Source organism: Falco naumanni, chromosome 5 (genome assembly GCF_017639655.2).
Source record: "Falco naumanni isolate bFalNau1 chromosome 5, bFalNau1.pat, whole genome shotgun sequence".
NCBI lineage: Eukaryota > Metazoa > Chordata > Aves > Falconiformes > Falconidae > Falco > Falco naumanni.
The window spans coordinates 45,864,401-45,890,468 of record NC_054058.1 but is presented as its reverse complement, the minus strand read 5'-3'; the positions used below and the strand labels follow the sequence as shown (position 1 = coordinate 45,890,468).

General features: G+C 34.5%; 1 protein-coding gene across 1 annotated transcript in view; it reads right to left on the bottom strand.

The window, feature by feature from the left end:
* CFAP54 (cilia and flagella associated protein 54) overlaps nt 1–26,068 on the bottom strand; it is a 116,271-nt gene that overhangs the window by 36,839 nt on the left and 53,364 nt on the right. Inside the window, exons 29-48 of the mRNA XM_040596088.1 lie at nt 25,053–25,149; nt 21,987–22,076; nt 20,935–21,061; nt 19,929–20,040; nt 18,824–18,972; nt 16,998–17,228; nt 16,413–16,549; nt 14,559–14,737; nt 13,637–13,864; nt 13,204–13,427; nt 12,972–13,107; nt 12,157–12,271; nt 10,969–11,121; nt 10,262–10,459; nt 9,245–9,332; nt 8,618–8,824; nt 6,746–6,812; nt 4,382–4,564; nt 1,536–1,622; nt 383–505 (exon numbers count right to left, since the gene is read on the bottom strand). Coding sequence (XP_040452022.1) covers nt 383–505; nt 1,536–1,622; nt 4,382–4,564; nt 6,746–6,812; nt 8,618–8,824; nt 9,245–9,332; nt 10,262–10,459; nt 10,969–11,121; nt 12,157–12,271; nt 12,972–13,107; nt 13,204–13,427; nt 13,637–13,864; nt 14,559–14,737; nt 16,413–16,549; nt 16,998–17,228; nt 18,824–18,972; nt 19,929–20,040; nt 20,935–21,061; nt 21,987–22,076; nt 25,053–25,149 — 2,931 coding nt within the window. The remainder of the gene's footprint in view (nt 1–382; nt 506–1,535; nt 1,623–4,381; nt 4,565–6,745; nt 6,813–8,617; nt 8,825–9,244; nt 9,333–10,261; nt 10,460–10,968; nt 11,122–12,156; nt 12,272–12,971; nt 13,108–13,203; nt 13,428–13,636; nt 13,865–14,558; nt 14,738–16,412; nt 16,550–16,997; nt 17,229–18,823; nt 18,973–19,928; nt 20,041–20,934; nt 21,062–21,986; nt 22,077–25,052; nt 25,150–26,068) is intronic.

Sequence of the window (26,068 nt, the reverse complement as noted above, 5' to 3'; positions counted from 1 at the left end):
CAGCCCCACAGAGGTGCCCGATGCCCGGGGCTGGGGGCCGCTCCAGCTGCCCTGCTCCAGGGCTGGGGCAGGGGAATTCTGCCATTAATGGGGCAAGAACTCTACCCATATTTGCTTTGTCTACATATGAAATCACAGATTATTTTTTCAACAGTATTATCTGCATTACTCCCTGTATAAAACAGACAGAATGTGTGTTTCAAAATATTTTTTTCCTGCTGTTCAGTGAGAGAAATTCATGTCATTCAATGCTATTTGACCTGCCTATTGAAAGAAATAGAAATTTTTTAGGAATGTGTAACAATTTGCAGACATGGAGTATGTGCAGTTTCATGAAGAAATTGAGTGTTACAGTTCAGTGTTATACTTTTCTGGTATTTACCTTCATTTGTTCATTTTTTCTATATCCTGCAGGAATTTTCCATGGAATTCTCTCTCCACAGTTCAGCAAAGACAGCTCATGAAAGGCCTCTGTAAAAAATCCTATATCTGTAAGTACTTTAATCTGTGAAAAAAATAAGAAAACCTTTGATTTAAATAATTTTCAACTATTCTTTTTGCTCAAAATAAAATGTATTCAAAGGTGATTTTCAAATAGATTTGGCTACTAGAATAATACATTGATGGAGAATGTTATTCACTGAAAAGAAAAATTTTTTACATTTTAGAGTAAATAAGTGAAATCTCAAAGATCGGTCTTTCACTTTTAAAAACAAAAATAATAAAAAAACCCCAAACACCATATTCTTCAAAAACTTGCTCCTGACAAAGGAAAATAACTTAACTCATCTGGCTAGAGCTCTGAGTGTCAGTCTGAGATCAGCCCCATATCAAAATCTGTTTCATACATTTTACTCCTCTTAGCCTCACAGTACTCAGCTACTCTCCCTAACCCATATTACCATTTCCTGAAAATATCTAAAAACAATAATACCTTGACTCTAACTACAAGTTAGATTCCTTTAAAAAAATCCAAGGTATTCAAAAACCCCAAAACAAACCCAAAAAGTGAACATCAGTGAAATAACAAAAGTCTGTTTCCAGATGTCTGAAAATCTGGTTCCACCGTGACACTGATAATAAGTCTGGAAGTGAACACTCTGAACAAAAAATAATTTACATTTCTGACTTAAGAAAAGATAGAACAGTAGAACAAGATAAGAAATACAAAGTAAAAAGTTCGGATTTAAGAGGGAAAATCTTATCATCATATCTTTAAGGAGAATGCTTGTTAAATGGAGGTAGAAAGAAATGATGGAAGTACTTAACAGTCTCTGTAGGACATTGACAGTAAAACTGCATAAATAACTCCACATCCTACTAAAATGGAGAATGTAAATAATTATTGCATTTAGAAAGTAGTCCTATTCAAAAATCTGTTGTGCGGAGAAACACTAAGCAACAGCTGAACTTTAAGGCACTATTTTTCATAGTAGCGATACATGAAGAAATATTAAGTCAACTACATAACAAAATCATGAAAAATTTACTTGATATACAATGTGCTATGATAAAAAGAAAGTTTGTTTGATTACCTTGAGGATTTTTCCTTCAATACATTTAGTTGGGTCCTTACAAATCTCAGAAACAAGGTACTGGTATAATGTAAACAATGGTAAAATCTGTAGGAAAACATTAGGTCATCTAGCTATAAATGTCACAAAGGGTACAATTATAGAAATGCACATTGCAATTGTATATCACAAATGTATAGATAATATAGAAGCACTGCTTTCACTGCCAATACCACTAGTACTTTTACACTCTATGAAGGATGAATGTGTTAAAAAGTTCTTCAGCTGGCTAGATAACCCCTTATACTTTCTTATATGTGATTCACAACATAGAAAGTAAAGTTTCCCCAAACTATTCTCTGTGTTCAAAGTGGAGTTTTTTACTATACCATCAGTGAACAAATGTGCTGGAAAGATGTTGATATAAGGGATTTCTAAAACGGCATTTTGATGCAATAATTTTTCAGTATAAGTAACAGAATAATAGAATTCTATAAGCTTTATAAAAAATACACAATGAAGTTCTGCAACTAAGTAAAATGATACCAATTGTAAAAGAAACTGGATGGTGATGAGGTTTATTGACAAATTTATTCACTTTCATTTCAAACAGAAGTTTTTGTAGGGGCAACTAGCACAACAAATTTTGAAACTGAGTTCTAGTAAAGTATACAAACACTGTATTATTACACAGTATTTCAGAAAAAGTAGATTCTTTCCTAACATATATTTCTTTATTGAAAATGAAAGAATTTCCAAAATTTAATTACTGTTCAGTTTTTACATTTTTCTTCACTTTAAAATCTCCCTGAGCTTGCAAAATGTTAGCAGCATTGTTACTTTTTTGTCAAATGCACTTTTAGTTTTCATAAAGTAGCTTAATACTTCTGAATTTGGATTACAAATGCTTGAGGTAAATGTTTTAATTGTACCCATATTGTTTCCAACAGATATTTGAAGTAGTTCAACAAAATTAGTCTTTTAGGTCTTATTTTTAATAAAACTTGAATCTTGATATATTTTAGTTTAAGTGTCAAATCAACTTAGTGCCCACCATGGAAAACACTCCCACACATTAAGCATTCAGTAGAAATGAAGTTCTCATCCTGCTGAAACTGCAATTGCTTTGATGATGATCTATGACCTGGATCTATATCCTGCTAGTACAAGCGTAGAAAGAATCAAAAATGTGCACGCCCATGTGAAGCAAGCAGTTAAATTAAGTGTCTCTGCCACCAGGTAACTGTCTGCTCCTTGATCTTATTTATCTCTCCTAGTGAGGGCAGCTAGACAATGCTTAGCAACAAAGTGAACTCCTGTAATGCAGGATGGGAAGAAGCAACAGCAGTAGGTAAGACAGACACCAGCCTGAAGTTCCAGATGAAATTAATCCAATAAACAGCTTGCTGACAAAAAGGGGTAACACCTCACTGCCTTGTCCTAAGTCCTCTTCCATCTCTACCCACTAACCCAGGCGTCCTCAAACTTTTTAACCAGGGGGCCAGCACGCGGATGCAGAGACAGGCAGTCATCTGCAGCTGCTTGGTTTCCCTCCCCAACCCCCGGCGGGGGGGGGCTGTAAATACCGGGGGCCGGATTGAGGACCCTGGGGGGCTGTATCCGACCTGCGGGCTGCAGTTTGAGGACCCCTGTACTAACCCTTGCTTACTCCCCTGCCGCCACCCACATGACCTTTTCCCCTCCCTACTGCCACTTGCAGGACTTTTCCATAAGAGGATTCTTAAATGGAATTTCTTATGGAACTCATTAAAGCAGAGAGAACTATCTGCTGATGTTCTCTGTCATGCTGAAAGCTGTTTTATTTAAGTATACAATAATCACCTGACATGAAAATCTGTTAGAGCATACAGGACCAAAGAGAGATAGAACTGCACCTTTTTGAGTACTAGTAAACAATTCAATCTATTTATTCCCATGTACACACTGCACCTTTGAAAGAAGTTGGATTAAAGTGGAAGTGGTCAGTCATTAAATGGAGGAAAAAAGCACATGGCCAACATAAGAGAGAAGCTGTAAAAATGCTCCACACAGAGGAATAAGAGAACATGAGAAGAAGAAAGACAGAAGGGATTTTACTTACTGAATGTGGGGAAAAAAACCCAAAAAAAAGTATTACTGAAAGCATTATGGACATACTGCATTTAAAGTAATTCTCAGTACAGTGCGCTTCCAACTGTAGATATAGAAAATTCCCTCTGAAACACCTAAACTAAGTGGACCATATATTATCATCTTCCTGAATAAACAAGTACCCTGTGTAAACTAAAAATTGTAAGCAGCAAGCTATGCTTTGCCCCTGTCTCAGTGTCACAGAACCTAATTATATAGGTATTTTGCTGTAGAGGAATGAAGGTGGGTTAATTAGCATTGATAACATACAGCTGTGGGCTGGCTTCAGGGGCAGTGAGTTGGCTGATGTGGGTAAGGTGCAGCTGTGGCTGGTTCCTGCTTAGTTAAATAGCTGTAAGGGGTATGGAAGAGGAGCAGTCAATGAAGAGAGACCTAGAAGAAGCAGAGTGAGGAGAGAGGGTGTGCCTTGGATGAGGATAGACAAGGAGAAGGCAGCAGAGGGACTGGCCTGGAGAGTATGAAGTAAACAGCACAAATAGTAGATGAACCCTAGAAACCTTGTAGGGGATTGGTGGCCGTGCTAGGGCAAGGCATGCTAACTACTTATTGAAGTTAACTTGATATGTGATGGTAAAAGATCTTGTTGCAGCAGGCTAGTTTTGAGAGTGCTGTGACATTTTGCTAGAGCTTCTGAGGTATCTTGCAAGTACACTCACACACAAAAATAAGACTTGATGTCTCAAAATTAATTTCCAGAGTATAAAAATAATACTTACTATTAAATTTTGTTTTGCACAATGTAATTCAAACATAAGGAAGTTCAGGCTTGCAACTACAGTAGAGATATCAGCTCTGTAGCGATCAGAGAACAAGTCAATACCAGGAACAAGCATATTTATTTCATATTGTGCAAAGTCACAGTCAGATGTCGGATGTGGAAGAGAAGCTCTGAACAGGGTCTGAAAGTAATAATAGTAATGAACTACTTGTGAAAAGATGTACAGGCATTAGTGAAACACTATAAAACTCGAACCCTTGAGACTCACAATGACTTCATAAAGGAAACTCAGCCAATATGTTAAGTACCCAGTTGTTTCTAGGCAAAACCATGAAAAATCTTTTTAGAGAAAATGCCTTATGTGTGAACTTGATGGAGGAAAAAAAAACAGGCTGTAAATAGTCTAAGGACAGCATTTTACAAAACAAGCAAAAGAGAAAAACTTATCTAGGTGTACAAAAATAATCATGAAAGATTCCTCAGCAACTACTCCCCTGTTAGTGAAAAATCTTCCTAAAAAGTCAATGGAATTTGTCTCAGATTCCAGGTCAAAGCATACCAAATAAATCTCTGGAAACACTAGAAAAAAACTAATAAAGCACTCGGGGTTCTTACAAAGATTTCTCAGATTAATCTTAGGATAAGCTTTTGATCAGCAGACAGAAAGAACTTAATCATTTATTCAAACATCTCCATAATCAAGGAAAATGCATAAGAAAAATACATATTTCTGGGGATGCATTTAAACATTTCTTCGCCAGTCCACATGTTTCATGGAAAATATCTGCCATGAGAAGAAAAATCTTTTTCTTTTCCCCACAAAGTAAGGTATTTGGATTTTACTTAGCCTTAAGTCCTTGCCCCACCACCACCTCAGCTGTGATTTATGGGAGAGTTGCTGATTTTAAAGCCTGTTAAAAGCTAGTCCCACCCTAGTTCCGCCTTTAACTAGGTCAGCTAGTGTAGCTTAAACCATATAACTTAAAACTGATGTGAACTTTCAGGAAGTAACTTAAATGTTCCTCCTTTAAAAAGGGAGGAGTGCTAACATTGTCTCTGATATCAGATATTCCTTCCCTATTGTTTCTCTTGTTGGAAGTAGCAATGATATGCTAGAGAAATATGAATTTACATACCCAGATCTGAGATATTAACAAGCCTAAAACCAGAGGTGGTACCAGAGGTGGAATTTAAATAAAGTTATAAAAGCTTTCCAAATCAAGGAACAAATTATGGGCTTGAATTTCGCAAGGTACAGCGACAGTAATTGATTATATTTTTCAAGAGTCACCCTGCAAGCTGCCCCCATCCCAATTAATATCACTTCAGTCGAGTCCCAATTATTTCTACTGTTATACAACTGGAACAAATGCTTACTACTATTTCTCTCAAATGGAGGAATCAAAATTGTTCAGCTTTGTACTACCAGCAATTACAGTGCTAGAAGCTAGTCAAAATTCTCCTTTACCTCTGGTTCTTCAACTTGTTCTCCCTTTGCTGAACTTAACAAGGTTTTAAATGTGGCCTAGCATAGGTCACACAGTCACAATCAATGCTGGTACAAGACATTACAAAGTGGCATGGGTTTGTTTGGAAGAAGCCAACCAACTTCCTGATGCTGAGATGCTGCACTGATAAGCAGCTGAGTAAGCATTGATCCGAGTGCAGTATGACTGGCAGAATACTTGCAGTTCTCCTTCCTATATCACTTTTGTTACTGGTATCTTAAAACTTCCTTTTAGAAGTGAACTGAAACCCTTTTTTCCTCTATACTTGGTTTCTGAAAATTTGCAAACTTAATTTTAGTGATATAATTTTCTTTGCAAATGAAATTGAATCATTTTGACTATCCTCTATTTTTAGAGCAAACTTCTAACAGAGCTGAGATTTTAGTGTTACAAACCAGTATCTTTAAATGCTAAAAGAGATTTTAAAATTTCTTCTCCTAAGTCTGTTCTCCTGGTTGAAAATTTATGACAAACTGTGAAGACTCTGTACAGATCTGACAGAGAGAACTCAGCTATCGATTCCATCCAGCTCTTCCTGAGCAAAACACTTCAAGAGAAGGAAAATATATTGGACTGCCAAATATTTCAGCCATCTTCACTTTTCAGTATTTCATTATTTCTCTGAGACAGTAGACTCTTATTGAAGTGATAATTTTTAGGCTATAATACAGGAACACTGTTAAAAAACAGAGAATAAAAACATCTCATCTAATGCGCATAAATTGTCAACTATGTCTGATCTCCAGTTTTCCTTCACAATCAAAATGAAAATATTTTAATAGAGGCTTATTGAGATTTAGATTTTAGAATAAATTTGTCAACTTCATGAATTCTAACTGAAATTTTATTCTTACCTTAAAAAGCACAGCAGAAAAACAGCAGTATTTAGTTCTTAATCTCATCTTTGATGTTGTTATATACCTAAAGTACAACACATATGAACGTGCCCATCAATATAAATTATTAAAAAAAAATTTTTAATCTAGCATAACAATGATATTAACACAATCTAGATGTTTTCCGTATTGGAAAAGAGCTGCCTGTTCTGTAGATAGGTGCTCAGCCATGCCATGTGAAGTAAGGAGCATTTGACCAAAGACATATCTAGACAAAGGGAGTTCTCTGGATACTCTTTAAAGTTAAAGGAGGGAAACAGGCAATCTAAGCACAAAATTCATCTCATACAAAATTAGAAAAAGCAAGTCAAGCAACTCACACCTTGAAGTGTATTTCTTTCCATAAAGGAAGCCTAAGATAAGTAGCACACGTGGACTTTCACATAGTAGATGTCTAGCTAGATTAAATTAATCACACACAGTACTTTATCAGAGCTTTAAACCACCCTGTTAGCAGGGTAATTATCTGATCTACAATATTAAAAATCTTTAATACACATTAAAGATCAAGGAACAAATTATGGGCTTGAATTTTGCAAGGTACAGCAACCGTAATTGATTATATTTTTCAAGACTCACCCTGCAAGCTGCTCCCATCCCAATTAATATCAGACCCACTTCAGTCGAGTCACAATTATTTCTACCGTTATACAACTATAATATATATATAATATATATTATATTATATATATAATATATAATATACAACAATATAATGAAAGTATTCGAATCCTTTCATCTGAGACAAAGTCACTCTAGAAAGAGCAACTCAAGGGAAAGATGTTTAACATCTTCCTTTAAACTCTGTTTGACCCAAGTCAGGTCTGAATAGAAGAGATCTGCCTGAGGGAGAAGCTGAGAGGATAGCTCCCTCCAGATCCCTGGACTTGGAGGGATTTGAAACGGGCATATTAGCAGTAAAGGAATCATATGCAGTGCAGTAAATATGTGCCACAAGCATCTGTAAACAGCTAGGGATTCTGTCTTGCCTAATTGGACCCAAAAATGCACCACAGCTCAGAATTAGAAGAGCTGTGGTTTAGAATCATCTTCAACTCATCTTTTCCTCTTGGGTGCCAATTCAGAGTGTGGCAATACCATTTCATCCTGAAATAGCCATGCTAATACTTTCAAAGCTACCTTGGTTTACAGGTACTTTACAGTGTTATTAATATGACCTGTTTCTCAGGTAAGACAGTTTACTCAGATGAATCTCTGCCCTTTCATGGGTATAATGCTTCTAAGGTCATTTAGAGCTGGCTTAGATATTTCTAAACTTTACATTTTATACTTTTTTATATGGTACAATACATTGAGGAACAGCTCAGAATTACATCCATAGTATTTTACCAGCAGTCAAGGAGTACTGGACAGAAATATTTATTGATGGTAGACTTTAATACAGTAATTCAAATTTCATTTAGTTGTAATTCACCAGAAAATGAGTACTTTAGGCAGTAAATCTGCCCTCAAGATACATTAATATTTAATACGTGCAATGACTTGGAAGATATGATATTTCAATTGAAAATCAATATGATGTAAAATCCTTGTGCTTATGACTTTTTATCATTTTGTTTTATCTCAATGATCTCTTCATATAATATACAGCTGCAATTATTATCAAAGATGAGCACTCAAGGAAAGGGAACAAACAATATTCTCCAAAAGAACAACTTTCTTCCTGAAAGGAAAAATTCCTCTGGTTTTGATGAGTCTTTTTTATAGCAACTCATTAGTATTTTCATTTAATTTCAAGTTGCCTAATGTCCTAGATGAGCAATTTTTTTTTAAATATGAAAGAAATGCAAATACAGATAAAATACTTACTGAGCTATCTTAGCCACTAAGACTGCTGCGTGTAAACATCCCCAAACTCCAGCCTGAGAAAGAAATTTCTGACTAATATCGGTTGATCTTCCAACTGCAAAGCAGTCTGTAGCATTTTTTTGAAAATCTAACTCTTGCCAGTTGTTAAGAGCATCGGCAGTGTTGAGTGTTTCATCAAGGGCTTGACACCAATATTTAAAAGCAGCTCTGTAACACATAAAAAATGTTCTCATCATATTGCTGACATTTTCCAAAGTGGAAGATAAGACTCGCTTCATTTTACCTTATTGCCTGAGATACAAGTAATTCTGATTAGATCAAAAACTGAAATACAGTTTCTACAACACAGAAAGATACCATTCCTGGTCAACAGACTTATTGAGATAGCAATAGATATTACTTCTTAAAAACACATAGAGATGCTTAATTAATTTGCTTAATTGCAATTAGCTAGCTAAGAAAAAAAAAAATCCTGAAAAAAAAGTCTCAAAATATAGCTAATGGTGAGTTAGATGAAAGGTTGTGTGGACTTGAGGACAGCACAAGAACTTACAAGACAGCTGGAGGGTATATGAATGCCAATTAGAAAATGAAACAATGCCCTTTTTTAGTCCAATAAATAGGTACCTTTTGTTTCCAGCATAAAAGTGAAGATTTCCAAGTTCATGTAGAGCCTGAGCCTTGAGGTCTCTTTGGTTGTTTATTTCAAGGATTCCTGTTATTTATTTTTTTAGCAGATTAGAAAAAAAAATATTGTAACACCATTAAATCAGTGAAAAAATCTTGAACAAATTTTGCATGAGAAGTAGACCTGCATCAACATGTAATTCAACGCATTCATATTTTTGAAAGATTTATTAGGCTTTTACATTTTACCTTCAAATGTACAATTTCTTATTTCTACTAACTTTAAAAACAAGAGTAGGATATATTTATGGAGCTGTTTACCTAAGCTTATGTATTTTTGTGTTTTCAGACCTCTCAAATTTCTTCCTCTTCAAGAGATAAACTGGGAAGCAGGCCATTGGCCCTGCTAAACAGCACTGGCTGCATACAGCACAGTAGCACTGTCCTGAGCTCATTTCTGGATCCCTTAGTTCAAATAAAACAAGTTATCCCATCTGTTGACCTGCTGCACCTCACCTATTTCGTCATACAGCAAAAACAGGTAGTAGTGCTCAGCTGTATTAATACTGTATTACTACATACATATTAATACATCTGTATTACTGTATTAAAGCCATATTAGAATGTAAGATGGAAGCCAAGGAACTACGTCTTATATTCAAATGCGCAGAATCCAAAAGGTCTGTTTTCTAGGGAAAAAAAACCTATCATGGAACTAAAATGAATCTGCTAAACACTACAGCAGAATTTTAATTTGGGAATAATCAGTGCACCACCACTGAAGTAATGCTTTTTCGTAAGATGAGATAACTGTAGAGGTTATGAACCAACCAGTGGCTTGTTTAGGATCTAAAGCAGATTTTCTGAATCAACAGAAAGAAGGGGGTGTGTTTCTGGAAACCAGCTTTCAGACAATTATAGCTGTCTGATGGAGGAAAATAACACTGAAATAAACATATATGATAGGCAGAATGATATTACATCTTAGCTGTAAACAGAAATTTATGAAAAAATTACCAATTGTTTGTTCATAGGAAGAGATAACTACTGAAAGCTGTGACTGTGGTATTGGTTTACTCTCAACCATACTGGAGAAATTGAATTTTTCTTGAGAAAGATCACGTGGTGTTGGTAGAAGTATCAGTTCAGCTCCCACAGTAAATTCCAGCCTTCTGTTTGAAGAAGTATGACTGCCAGTTGCTCTTCCAGCATTTTCTAGACCAGAAAAGTGATTTATATGATCAGTTTGGAAAAGCATTATACTATTTTCCAGCACCACAAATATTTCCACACCACATTACTCAAACATAGAATTCCTGTGGACCCTATTCTTATCTGGTTTCCTATACTATGATTCTGTCTTTGTGTCTCCCAATTAAACTCACTGGACATAACTCACTGGTCAGTACAACCAAATGAAAATACGTGCTCTGTCAGAGAAAATAAACTCTTGAATATCTGCCAGTCAGTCCTTTGACAGAGGTTTGGCTGCAGACAAGTGACACAGCTGCATGAAAAAAAAATTATCATTTCATCACAAGAGAGAAATCATAGGGAAACAGGCTTAGAGTACAGAACTTCATCTATAACTTCATATTCTATGTTTTTTTCTAATTGTCAATAATCACTAAAATTTGAATTTAAAATTATATTCCTTTCACTCTTTACTATTTTGACTGCATATACACTTTATTAAGTGAGAAAAACTTCGATAAATAACTCACCTTGTGTGCTTGCAAGAAATAATGAAAGTAGTTTTCTGCTGTGTCTCAGTGCTCTGCTGTGATATTTACATTTTTGTAGAGTTTCTCTGAAACATTTCAGTGCATCATTCACATCAAGAGGTACATAAACTAGGGCTTTCGCTTGACTACAATCTAAAAAGAATTCATAATTATGGAGAATAATTTTGCATTACATAAATATATATACTTTTTGTAAATCACCTTGCAAAACATACTTTTTAATAATTTCATAACTTTAAAACTAAAGTATATTAACGTAATCACCTTTGCATCCTATTGGATTATGCATTAAAGAAAAAATATTAACCATCAGGATCACTTCTGAGCATTTATATCTTTTCCAGTGTTACATTTTAGTTATCATGTGACATCTATATCCTCTGAATTCCATCTGCCCTGGGAATGCCTCAGCTCAGCTCTCTGCTCTGAATTCCAGTATCTGAAGTCTTGAAACAATTTTTTTACTACAACTGCTGATCCTATTTACTACAATTACTGTAATAATAGTAGTAATAATAACAAAAGTATTTTAAAATTGTATTAAAAAAGTAAAAATACTGCATAATACTATCTACTCTTCTTACATACAGTGTTATTTATTGTTTAATAACTTTCCTCAGCTGAATTCAACACAAAGCTTTGTGTGCAATACATTGACATCTGTGATATGAAGAACTGTGATTAACAAACTTCCATTAAAGACTATAATATTTTAATCCTGACTGATAAGATCAACAACTGTGGGTAAAAGAGGTGTTTTGTCAATTTATATTTCAGTTTTTCCATTGATTCTATCAATAACAGTGCAGGCTCACATTAACTTCAGGGTATATTGCTGAACACCCAACAATACCAATGGAAAACTGGACCAAGACCACCACGCTCACTCAACACACTGTAGGTCACCTGGCAGGTGCATGACAACTGCTTTTCTCTGCTTTCAGATACAGCCTGAATATATTTGGAAAGGTCTTGAAAAAATTAATTTCCATCCAAAATATCAAGAATAATAATCTGAAGCCAAACCTGAGTTTCTATTAAAAGAAACAGATTATAGAAGCAGTGGAAGACCTATGATAAGGAGGAAAACAAAGAAATATCCTGTTTGAAAAGAAGAAAAAGATACGAGGGAAAAAGAGAACTCACAAGACTGAAATGTGTTCTGACCTGTATAATCATTTCTCATCTCAGGATAGAAAAAGCATCCAGGAAAAATCCGTTCACTAGCAGAATGGGCAACAGGCAGCTGTAATTTCTGCCCTATGTAGTTTCTGCAACTCATCTAAAAAGCAAGTTTTGTTTCATGATAATTGGCAACTATTCAGAAATATCAATGTTTGGTGCTTAAAGTATCTAAATACTCAGTCATAGAACAAAATATAAGAGGAGTGATTTACTAAGACACAAGTACCACTGTCAGTAAGAGGTGAAACATTCACAACACCTAAATATTGGATAAAATATATAACTGTTTAGTTGTTAATGAATTAAACTTGTATCTTATTTGGTATTTGCCATAATCATGAGCAACTCGTTGATGTTCAGCAAATATTCCACCTTTCTTTGTCTGGATAAATACAGCTTGCAAAGAACCTGTCAGTAGGAGCAGTGTTCCAATGCAGAAACAAAGCAATGTCTTTGCATTTAATTTTAATTAATTTGCAAATATCCAAATAAATGTTTTCAGGTTAAAAGAGCAGCAACAAGAACTAACATGAATTAGATTTAGGAGCATAGTATGGAATCGGTACATTATGCATGGAAGAAATTTTCTCTGAGTCATCAAGTGCAGACCTCTGCCACTGCTGGAATCATGTCATATAAGCCTTTTCAGACACTTCAATCAATCATGTTCATTAATTTATTATAATTTAATATTTGTGAACATTATAAAAAATCATATTAAATTAATCAGTGAAGGTACTTCTCCATATTTAGTTCACATTAAGAGTCAGTGCCCAAATAAGAAATCTTTGGTTCACCTTATGTGCATTATCAGACAGATATTTCATGAAATGAGATTCATGGCTTTCTGGGCCACTGAATTGCTGTATCCTTTCCAGCAGCTTCCTCTGAGCATATACCAGCAGCGGACTCACTTGCTCTGTGTACCTCTCACTGAAAAAAAGCAAAGTATAGTAATTAAGAAAAATAACAGTCTATTTAACTATATAATGTTGCTTTTTAGTTTAAATTAGAGTTGGCGTAACTTACTGTGTAAATATGTTAAATTGTACAGCTATGTGCACCAGTGCTTCCCACTTCTTCATTTGATATAACAATTCTATTGTTTTAAGAATCAGATTACATATCCATTTCAAGTCAACCACATTCACATCATCCAGGGGAGACTGTGGATGGAGATTAGAACCACCATTCTCATCCATAATACCTCCTAAACAACTGGGAATGCAGAAGTCTCCTTCAGGTTCCACAGTCTACAGTGAAGAAACATTATTCTACCTGTTATTTTCAAACTTGGGTTTAGGACAAATCAACTTATAAAGATTAGAAAATCTTTAGTACGGTAAAGTACTAAAAAATTATTACAGAGAATAACTTGAACATATCAGAATACAATGCAAGAGAAAGAAAACTACCTATGTGATAATAAAGAGTATACTGTCTTAATAGAAATAAATTTTACCTTAAGAGACCTGCTTGCTTGTAGTTCAGTTATCATATCAATGATCATGTCTGATGCCAAATAAAATGGCAACCAGATAGTGTTTCTAAGCAAACTCATAGTAATGGGAAATATATCCATATGAGAATGTGAATGGCTAGCAACCAATTGTAATTCTTGAGTATAGTTCCAAAGTTCTCGACAAGCATTTTGAAGCAATGTCCAGTGGCCACCACGGTGAGCAAGAACCTATGCATACCATTCAAAATATAATTATACTTCAGAAATACAGAAACTAAAAGCTTCATTCTTTTCTTGCAAAGCTTAAGTAAGGTTTCAAAATTACAGTCTATAGATCATCCTTAACAACAGATCATTCAGTATTTAAATTTCTATAAAGCATTACAGAACATTGATTTGGAAGTTTTTATAGAAGCACTAATTTATAATTGAATTTAATTGCTGCTTTTGGTGTGAGAATAAGAAATAAAAATTAATTCACACCACTTATACATGTGGATTTACTTGGGTTTAGAAGGATTTATGGGAAGAGAAGTCAGTCTGTATTTCCTTTTAATCACTGGTCCCCTTGTTTATACTACCGAGTCATTCACTAAGACCTGTAAATGGAAAGGTGAGCGTGCAAGTATTTTTAGAAAGATTTAACAAACATGAGAAGGAAAGTTACAAAGGCTAAATGAAAAATAATAATCTTTATAAACTAATATATCTTTGATAGAAGTATACATTATGATAGGTGATATCCCTGACATTTCATACATTGTACTCAGACAATTTGCAGAAGATAAGAAATCATTGCTTATTCCCCACTGAAGTTTTCCTGACATTTCTGAAGTGTGTTTTTTTTTAATGTAGAAAGTAGGAAGTATTGTAAAGCAATGCTTAGTAATAAATAAAATGTTAATAAGAAAGTGTATCTTACCACTGCTCTTCTTAAATGCAAAAAGATTTCTGTAAAATGCTCTAATAAAATCGTATTTGACAGAAACTGGTTGTATTCTTTGGGTGAATGAGAGATGGATATTTCTGTATCATTTGCTGTTTGAGTTTGAGGAGTATGTGTTCCACTCAGTTTAATGCTGTGCTCAGATTTATCTGTACCTGAAGACAAAAAGTTCACTGGTTAAAAATCAGTTAACATTCTCGTAAAAATAAGGAAGATAATGTTATCAGCCAGCTAGGATTTTCCTGTGGCAGCTAAATACTTAAATGTTAGGAAATGCCAATGTTAAGGTTATCTTATTTATAAGACTATGATATTTAAAATATAAGATGCTTTTACTCAAGCGTTGGAAGAAGCAGGGATAAAAAAAAGTTTGAGCAAGATAACAATGTGTACTAAATAGTTTCCAGCCTCAAAGCCAAAATACAGCCTCATAAGAAGTTAAGTTTTGGAAAGAAATCACCATGTAGCAAGCTCCCAAGAACATTTCTGAAACCGAGGCCTTTTAAAAGGAGAAGTTAGGAAGAAGGGAAGATACCTGACAAATTATGTGGTATGTGTAGAATTGCTTCATTATTTTATTCAATACCAAATATCCTCCAAGGGAAACAAGCAGTATCTCAGCTAAGCTAATTTCAAGCTAAACGGTATTTGAACTCTATAGCAAACTGCACACTTCATGAAATTCATTCATTCATTCAGAATTGCTACAAAGGCTAGGAGGTAGTAAACAGTATTCTCACCAGTTTTCAACAAGTTTCAGTGACTTGCAAGCATCAAGAGTATAACTAAGCTTACTTTTATTATAACTAAAAGTAAGCTGTTGCAAAGAGAATGAATGACTTCAACTGCTAGTTTTTGTTACAGCTCCTTGGAAGAGGCAAAGAGGATGGCAGATTCCTACCTAAGGAAATCCTACATGAAATCATAGTCAGGTGTGGCAAGAAAGTTCCCTGAAGTGCTGTTGAAAAGATCAGGCTTGTGATGTCTTCTTGAACTTATGGTGGCTAGGCAGACTCCTTTGCGTTGACTTCTATGTTATCACCAACATCTGAGGTAATCAAAGTCCTATATTTCACAGTTACTTACAAACAGGAGCCTTTTGGCTTGTGCTGAAACCTCAAAGGATGTTAGGGAAAATAGCTAGGATAATAGAACAGTCAAATGTGAAAGACAGAGAATTGAAGTAAAAGTGGTAGAAAATAAAAAATTGAACCTGAGGTAGGCTCTGCCACAGGAAAACCCTAGGGAGCAAGCAGTAGAGATGGAAACCTAAATTATTCTACTTCAAATTTGAAAGATGATAATAAACTTCAGTCCATAATTTTAAGAAAGACTTACAGAACCATCCAGGTAATTATTGACCTGTTAGGAAATCTATATGAAACTAGAGACCAATTAACAACCACAGAAACTGATTAAAATTATCATTGCATTTAAAATAATCTGGAATATTATCAATTTAATAGGTCTAGTAGCACGGCTTCTGCAAACCAAAAGCTGTATCACTAATTCATTAGAATTTATAAAATTGTTACTAAAGTATAGGATAAAGAATAACCAATTGATTAAAAGTAACATATGTATCAATACAGTAAACACTGCTCAGAGTTAGTATAAATGCCTCATTATTGACTATGACTTCTTTTATATTACGTATGCCAAAAAGAAAAAATACAGAGACACTTCTGAAATCCAGAAACATCTCTTTAAATTGGCATGAGTCTTTTTTCAAAGGTGATGTGGAGAACTAATGGTGGAGGTCAAGACAGAATTTAAGAGAAGGTTAAAGTTGAAACTGATTCCAGTTGTACACTCATTAAAAGTTCTTACAATTTTGTTTTTCAGTCACTCCTGACTTTTTAAGGATAGGTGGTGTTGGTGTTCTCATGTTATTCTCTATGGCTTCTCTCACCACTACAGTGCCAGAATTATTTAATGAGAATATTTCAGGATCCAAAATATTGTAACTGCAGAATGGAAGAAAAAGGAAGAAAGCACAAAAAAACCCCAGATATCATAATAAAAAAACCTTCGATATATATGCACACAAAATTAGTTTTCTCAAACGTGAGTTTTGATTACTTTCCAGCAGCTTTAGGAAGCACAAATAATGAAGTATTAGGAATCAGAAAGAATGAAGTATAGCCAAAAGTTATAAGGAACCAAAAAATAGCATAATATATTCTATTTCAGAAGTTTCATCTGACCAGTCAATGAGCAACCACAAATGCGCATGTCACCAGTCATTTGATGGAAAGCAAAACTTGTTACATAGTAAACCAATTTGCATTTGGAAGCTGAACTGTTCATATGACAAATTGACTGATGATACTGTAATTCAGGTCTGTTTGCATTAATGGCAATAACAGAATAATCTATATTGATAGCAATCACTGATAATGCAATAAGATATACCTGTCCAGATACTGTGAACCACAAATTCCAATGTTATATTGCTCATCCAGTTTCTTTTTAAGTAAGTTGTAGTGTGCAACTGCCAGATAGATATTCATCTGAGACCTCCAGGGCATTTCTTCAAGACACATGTGATGAAACTTCTTTCGGTTTAAGTAATTACTCACAATTGGTTTCAGCAGTACCACCAAGGTGTGACGAGCTACTTTTTGCAACTTTTCCTTGTATTTCCTAAACCAAAATATATGCAGTAGCAAAAAATGAAATTGTGTTTTATTGAAGCTCTAGAAAAGAAAATCATGGGAAAGATACACAGAAATATCCCATTGCATAACCACATACTTTTATTAACTCAGAAGCACATTACACATTTCAACCAAAAGGATTTTTGCTGCAGTCAAGAAAAGCAATTGTGCTTTCCCTCTTTATGTACACTTAATACACACTAAATCCTATCTTATATTTTACGCACTTCCATAAGGTATTTGTCTTAGTACTTATAAAAAGCTTAGCTCTGTGCTTGATGTTATTTGTACCTGAATCATCCAAACAGATTATTATAGTGAATACAATGTGGTTCACACAGTCTGTTCAGGAGATGGAGGGTTTACTATTATACTGTAAACTTCAATCATCCTTTTTATTGCTGTGTTTTGGTAACTAATCATCCTCAGTGTGAAGAAAACATTTCATTTCAAATTTGCATGCCTGGTTTTAATTTCCAGCCATAGAGTTTTTCTATGTTTCTCTGCCAGATCAAACAATTCTGAATTACCTAGCACATACAATGCTGTAGTCAAATCAAGTATCTTTTTTTCTTTTTTATAAACTTTAAACTGATCCCTTTATCAATATAAATTGTTATTCTGCCTGTTTCTCAACTTTAAAATATGGGCAGAACAGTATACCACATACAACATTGATTACATTATGCTGCAATATTATTACGTAAGATACAAAAGAGTAGCCGAAAAAGCAAAAAGCCCAGGATAAGTTAAACAGCCCCACTGAAAGCCATGAAAAACATAGTAAGTTGTGTGTGGGGGTTCTGTTGAAGTAAAAAATGGGATGGTTTAGATAAATATTTAGATGATAGTGTATAGAAGACTTTTCTTACTTTCTTTATTTAAAACACTTCCAGATTCAGTTATGTGATTGCTTATATTCAGATATTTCTAGTTTTTTACTTGCTAACTGCTGGAAGCATAAGTGACCAAAGTACCAGGTAATAAGTACTAAAAATTCTTTTAGGTTGGAAGGTACCATTATTACTGACTTAACCAAATATATAGAAATATTTGCCAAAAGAAGAGGTGAATGAATTTTCATTTGTTTTCATCAAGAAACAGTTTTTTGAAAGCTACAGAACAGATAATCCAAGAAGACTAGCAAAAGGATGACAAAAATCGCTCTGAAACTAGCTGAACATCAAGAACAAATAAACATTCTTTATTCATTTCTAACAACCAAGCTCCTCAACACAGTGTGAAAAGCATTATAGTATACAGATTAACAGCTTTTCCACCACAATGAATGCTCAAGCTAACACAACTGAAATACAGTCTTGGATTATTAATACAAAGTCTTCAAAATCATCAACAGTTTTTTTCTTAAATAAATATGAGACAGATTATGATCTCTTGAGTGGAAGCCAATTTTATACCAAACAAAACCAGTAAAAAAAGTAAATAGACTGTCCACAAATTCATCCCTCTGATAGAAAAAAGTTTTAAAATACACTTCAAAATACTTAATATTAAATAAACTAAATTTCAGTTAAAATACTTTTGTCCTGTATATGAATCTGACAATTTATGTTCATATACCTTTGTGCTTCTGGAGATTGCATTATGTTTGGATGTTTCATTAAATACTGTCTAAGAGTCTGTCTTTTTCGAATAGGACTCAAGGCTTCTTTTCTTGTTTTCTTCAAAGCTGATGCCTCTGGTTCCTTTAAAAGTGACATCTCTGTATTCTTTAAAAAAATCTTCCGTTAAAATCTTAAATATACTTCAAATACTTCTTTATACCTACATTATTAATTACTTGAGGTATACAGCAGTTTGGGTTATGCAGGAACAGAACAGAACAGAAAATAAATTCTGGAACTGTTTGTCAAAATAAGACAGCAAATGAAATATTTAATATTCCAGAAAGCTTTACAGTCTTATTGAAGGTATGTATCAAGTGACTGACACTAAGAAGTCAGTCAGGTCCCCAAATATTTTCTTTCATATACCAGTGTTTTTCATCTCAAAAATAATGATAGTTCTTTTCCTATTATTATAAAAAGTAGAACTTTGCAATACAAAAACTGAGACAGAAAACCCTTTCCCTAATCTATCTCAGATGCTAGCAGTATTGCAACATTACTAGAGGGTTATAAGGGAGAAAACTCTTCCTCCAAAACAATACAAATCCTTCTTATACTTGCCTTCCAAAAAAAGAAAAAAATATTTTAAAAGAATTCTGAACAAAAAGTCTTTATTGTGCAATTAAAATATCTGCACAAGGACTTAATAATGAACAGCTACTCATGAAAAAGTGTAAGTACAACATACTGTAAAAAATGCCTGAACTGATATCCTTTTCTTAATGTGATGGTACCCAAGGCATTTCCTACTAACATACTGGGGTTTTTTAAAGGTAGCTGATGAAAGGCAAGCTTTCATTGATTTCACTGATGCATTACTCTGACTCATCTTAAATTCCTCACAATTGTTGGCCTTCCAGATAAATCCCAGATCAATTTTCTTCCTGGTATCAGGAGTGCAGAGGTGAGCTGAAGACTAGAATTTGTACCTCAGATTTTTGTAATTATGCATATCTCTAGCTGAAGGTTTTATGAGACAGCTTTTAAAAATTTACTTTTGTGCTTACAGTATTGCTGCCTAGTAAAGACATACATAACTCCTTAAAAATAAAACTCACTTTCTGAAATTCCATAACTCCTGTAGTGTATCTATCCATGCCTTCTGGCAGAGTGGGAGAACTTGTTTCTTCTGTTGAAATTCCTTTGATAGAGAGAAGGTGGTTGTTCCTCCTGACAAAAAACATGATCTTAAAAACATCATCATCATCATCATGTTAAACTCCTTTCATAGCTAATGGGTTATCGTTAGGAACAGGTATAGCACATGCAATTCCTATTTCACTGGGAGTTTTAAATACAGCAGGTTTTCTGTCCTCCTTCTCCTTCAGACAATAAGGAAGTGCTCACTTTCAAGGTTTATTACAGAAATCTGAATTTATAGGTAACAACCCTCTCACCTTCCTAACTCCTAGTAAAACAAAACAGTTTGCTTCGTTACCCAAATTCTACTATGGAATTCTGCAAAGAACTTTTCCATGTCCAATTTTTTGGTGTTTTGTAACAGCAATTCCTGTTCCCTATAATATACCTTCTCTTCATTGATTATTTGCATTTCAAATTTTAGAAATATTGGTGTGCATTTTTAACAAAGTTGTAGTTAAATTTCTTTGGGATCCTTTTAGGTAAGTATCTACCATTTGATTCCACTTACCTTTTAAGTACAGAAATTTTTTAGACACTACAGTAGGCCCTGATGAGTTTGCTTTTGATTTAACCCAACATACTCTAAGTTATCCCCCAAATGGCCATATTACCAAGTGGTGTCTGCGAAAAGGAAAATCCTGGGAATGGCTAATGGTAGGCTAATGGGGTGGGAGTTTTGAACAGACAGAGCTGAGGAAGAACCCTCCTTGTGTAATGAGGTCACAATACAATATTTTCTGTAGCTATATAACCCTCTGTTCACGGAACTTCTGCAGACTAGGAGCCATCAGAACGGCTCCAGATGGGTCTGCTACCAGGTACAATTTACAGTTTGTGCTGTAACTGTGACACTGGTAAATCTAAGTAGTAGTTTTTCACTACTGCTATAATAGTAGTAATATAAATGAGTAATAACTATACCTTTTCAAGTAAACTTGCACATTGCTTGCCCATTCCAGAACACATTGAAACTTCTCTTCATTCAGGATTTTGTGCAAAACTTGAACAAAGAACTCAAGAAATCGTGATTTCTTTCTGAATTTCATCACTGCAATAAAATAACAGATAATTAACACAGTTTTTGTAATTATGCTGCAACAGGTTTCTGAATTCAGCTATAATTATAGCTATGTATGTCTCAAAGCATATATCTATGTCATGTTGCATGCCGATGAAGGCAAGGTATGCTGATACTAAAATCAGATAGGTCACAATATACAATAACAGTTGTTAAATACTTCTTGGGACCAGGCATACAGAATCACAAACTCACTCTATTTACACCCCTAGAATGACAAACATTCTAAGGACTGAGAAAACAATTTTGGAACTATTTCTGTATTATGCAGTACATAGTGAAAAAATATTTTATAACAATATTCAACATGCCTGTTTTTCCACATGCTGGAAAATCCTGAAAAAACAGTAAAGCAAGTATAAATAAAGCATCCTATTCACTTGGGTTGCTCTTCTCAGTGACAGTCATATTACTGTACAAAATCACAGTTCTCATTGCAGCAGTGGAGCTGTGATGTCTAGATTTTAGGCAGCTTTTTAATTGCTTGCAAACGGCTTTTACTGTTTGGCTGTCTTTGTAAATTTTTACCATCAAGAAATAAATAAAGTATTTACCCTATCTGAAAGCTATACTAATTTTACAGGCTAGGCTCCGTTGTTATTTTGAATACCAGCATTAAAAAAAAACATAAGGCAGCGGCAAAGGCCACATACCGAATCTTAAATCCTATTTCAAAAATGCAGGTGTACTCAGACTTCCATGAATTCTTTCAGTAACATAATTTAACATGGAAATGGGTATCTCAATTTAAAAGAACATTCAACACAAACATATTCGTGAACAAAATGAAGAGAAATTTTCCAAGATCTTATTCCAAATAAGTAGTAGATGGCTTTACTGGAAACATTGTGAAGTAAAGAAGCCTTTACATTAAAATAAAAAATAATTATCCTACCTTCTCGATAAGCACTGTTTGGTGTCCAACATGAAATTACAGGGTAGAGGAACAAAGGATCTTCCTGTCCTGTAAGCTCTAATCCATAAGCTACATCGATAACAAAATCAAAAACATTATGACAGGCAGTGATAGCGTACAAATAGAACCTCTACCTGGAATCGTAACTGAAGACTAGAAAAAGCCTTTAGCACAGAGTTTTCTTTTAGATCTCTCACTGTCAACCAGAAAGAAATTCAAAAGCTTGCTCTTTTCTTCTAACTTAAGTAGCTGTGCCACTTAAAAAATGAAGAGCTTATGGATGTGACTGATGAACTACCAGCTACTAGAGTAATGAGCAGGATGTCTGGAGTTCATCAGAGGTCTAACAAAGGTCCATAAAAATTATCTGTGGAGGAGGATGTGCAGTAAGGACATGTCCAAAAATGTATTTAAAGCTATACAGCATGAACTAAACACATGATGCTACTGGTGACTAACGCTTAAATACATGCTCGGCATATGGATAGCATAAGTAGACAAAGGAAATTTTTTCTCTTCACCCAAGTATTTATATAAATATATGCATACAAATGTATTTATAGTCTATAAGTAATATATTAGATAGAGGTGTAAATAATACACACAATATATAAATATAACTAGTATATGTAATACATAGGAGAACAACAACTTGCATTCAGGCTTCTGAGAGTTAAAGACAACTGCGTTACCAGTTGATGAGCAGCAGAACAATGTGACGTGCTAGTTGCTATTTTGCCTTAATAAAGAAACATGACCCACAAATTTTGTGCTTAAGCAAGTTTTGTGGTTGAGAAAGATCAATGCAGCTAGTCCATGAAAAAAGCAAGGTTAAAAATGCACTCTGGAACAACCAGTTGCGATAGTGGATCAACAGCAACACCCTCCAGAGGCAGCAGTCAGTTGAAATCTGTTGAATGCAAATAATGTCCGATTAAATAGGACAGTCAGCAGGACAAGGGGGGGGGGGGTGGGGGTGGGGGGGATGTATTTTCTTTTTCAGACGAGTCACACCCTTTATTAGTACTCTCTCCTCTTTGACAAGTTAAAAAATGTATTGCTTCAAATAAGCATTTTCACAAAGAATAATACCTCCCAAAAATTTTGTACGGGAAAACATCTGAAATTTCAGAGTTCAAATTGTACTGTGTATGAAATATTTTGGTTTTCTCAGTTTCTTATGAAAGGGGCAGATTCAGCTCTTCCATTTTTCTCATACAATATCATCAATGGAATGCTAAGTGTTGATCTACTTTCAAGGTTTTTCTATGACAATATTTTTTTCCAAAATATTTTTAACAGCATGCCCTACAGGTGTGCACATTGTCCTAAACCCCTTATACATATTTGTAAGGACAGCTGTAAGATTTATTATCTATGTTGTATGGCTCAACAAAAGATTTCCCTTCACTTTGTATCCTGAAACTTATTGATGAATATGCTATTTCAGCAACAGAGCAGACTTCAGACATCAAGTATTTGCCAATTACTGAAAATGTGTTTTTCTCTAACTGGTGAACCCATTAATTTAACTTTCTATTAAGTAAGAATGGAACATCATTTTATTAAGTAATCAATTTAATTTTCAATTAACTTACAGAATTCATTCATTCTGTAACTTGTTCTGTAGGAATGTAGGCATCAGTGTCAGCAGCAAAAAATGAAGTATTAGTACACAGACCAATGGAATTTTTGCATCACTTTTTATCCTATTTATTACAGAAATGCTTTCTCTTTTAAGACAAATGCATATACAGAGATGATGGATAATAACTAGAACATGAGTCAGAAGCATGCCCTTGCAGCAAAGACCAATTCAAACTGGTTTGTATTAGAAACAGCATAGCCAGCAGGTCAAGGGAAGTGACTATTCCTCTCTATTTGGCACTTGTGAGACCACATCTAGATTACTGTGTTTGGTTTTGGACACTGACATACTGGAGTAAGTACAGTGAAGGACCACCAAGATGGTAAGGAGCTAGAGCGCCTGACAAAGCAAGAAGAGGCTGAGAGAATTGGTTTTTTTCAGTCTTAAGAAGAGAAGGCTAAGAGGAGTCCACACCTACCTAACAGGATGAATACAGAATGTGGAGACAGACTGTCCTCACTGATAGCACAAGAGGCAATAGACACAAGCTGGAAATCAGAAATTTCCAAAGAGATATAAAGAAAAACTTTTAAACCATAAGGGTTGTAACTGTTGGAACAGGTTGCCCATAGCAAAATGTTTCTTCAGAGAGATTCAAAACTTGACTGGAAAAGTCCTAGAGCAACCTGATCTAACTGTACCTGTTTGAGCAGGTGGCTGAAATAAATGCCTTCCAGAAATGCCTTCCAAACTAAATTATTCTAAGATTCTATCCAGGGTCCAAGGATTACAAGATGCCATGTAAATATAATGGAAATATAATGGAAAAAACATCAGGAGTGGTTCTGTGTTTTAAGTTCTAATCTAATTTCCTTTATAAATCCTACTTATTAATTCATCTAACTTTGGCAGAAACATTAGCCTGAAAATTCTTGTGCTTAATCCAGACTCTAAGATATTTTAGAGTTGATGTATCCATTCCTGAGTTCCAAGGTAGTTAAATGCTAGTATACATGGAATTCCTACACAAAAAGGACAATTTCTGTTAACTTCATTCAGGAAGCCTTTTCTGCACTAAAATTTCCTGCAGTGGTCATTACTACCAGCACTGGTAGAATAGTAAGACATGTGATAAATGGACACTGGTCTTTGCCACTGCATTTTGTGATTTAGGAACCAAATTTACACAGATTGGGAGAACTTATATATTCACAGAATAGCGCAAAATACTGTTCCTTTCTAAGAAGGAATCAGTATTTTCATGGAAATGATAAAAAAGATTAATAAAAGTCATTATACACATCACTACAGTATAAATAAGATCACTGACATTATTAGTTTAGTTGATTTATCATGGGAGGTATGTGAAATAAAAGTACTTCTTAGGTAATTAATAATAAATAAACCATAGAAAATTCCATAGAAAAAGGTAAAAAGTGTTTTAATAGTATACCCACCTGGTTTTGTCAGTCTGAGGAGATTTGATTCAAGAGCACTTAGATTTTCCGTTGCTTTTGCCATTGCAGCTAAATGGGATGTCTTTGCAGAAGTGGTCTGAAATATCCAATAGATAGTTACGAAAACTTAGCTTTTACCTAAAACCAGCAGGTCAATAGTGGCCTATGGGTTAGATCCCAAGTCTTCTAAATCTATCTGATAATTTCATCAATATTGTCTTATTTTTCTTTTCAAGCGAAATAGAATTGATGTTCATACATTTTTTAGTACAGCATCAAAAACCTGGCCATGGTTCAGTCTTGACTGATCTCCAAGGGAGTGAGTGGAGTTGCTCTGCCACCAATAAATTTTTAGGGAAGTCCCACATGCTCCTACAACAACATATTTGAACAGAATGTTTGACAAAATATGTTGTTTTCCACAAAAATTATCTTTCATAGATTATTTATTGCCTACAGAAATCAAAATATTCCTCTGGAAAGAAAGGTGGATTTTTTTCACTTCAGTGGAAATAAAATTTTCAGTCAGCCCTACTTTGCTCAAGATGCTATAATGTTCCTATGATCTTAGATTTCTTTCTCTTTTTTGGCATGAACCTGGGAGCAGTTAACACAAACTCAGCAATGAACAATGGAGGAAATTTTGTCCTGGATCCTATCAGTGTCCTACAAATTTTCTTACAGAAACCCTTCCCTGTAAGCTGACTGATGTTTTGTCCCTCTAATATATCTCAGTTTCATGCTCACAGTGCTTCCTTTCTCTGTCATTATTCCTACTTTCTTAATTCTTTTTCGAATTTCCTCTCCAGTAAAATCTTTTCTAAAATCATTGAAAGAAAAAAGACAGAAAGGTATGGAGAACCAACACTTTACTGATTCTAAGTTGCAGGAAATCCTCAGCAGAAAACCTGCTGCACCTCTTTGCAATTGAGGTTGACAGTTCTTCCATTGAGAAATATTTTTCAGTACCAATTTATTCTCTTATGACTCAATGTCAAGCAGATGCTACACAAAAT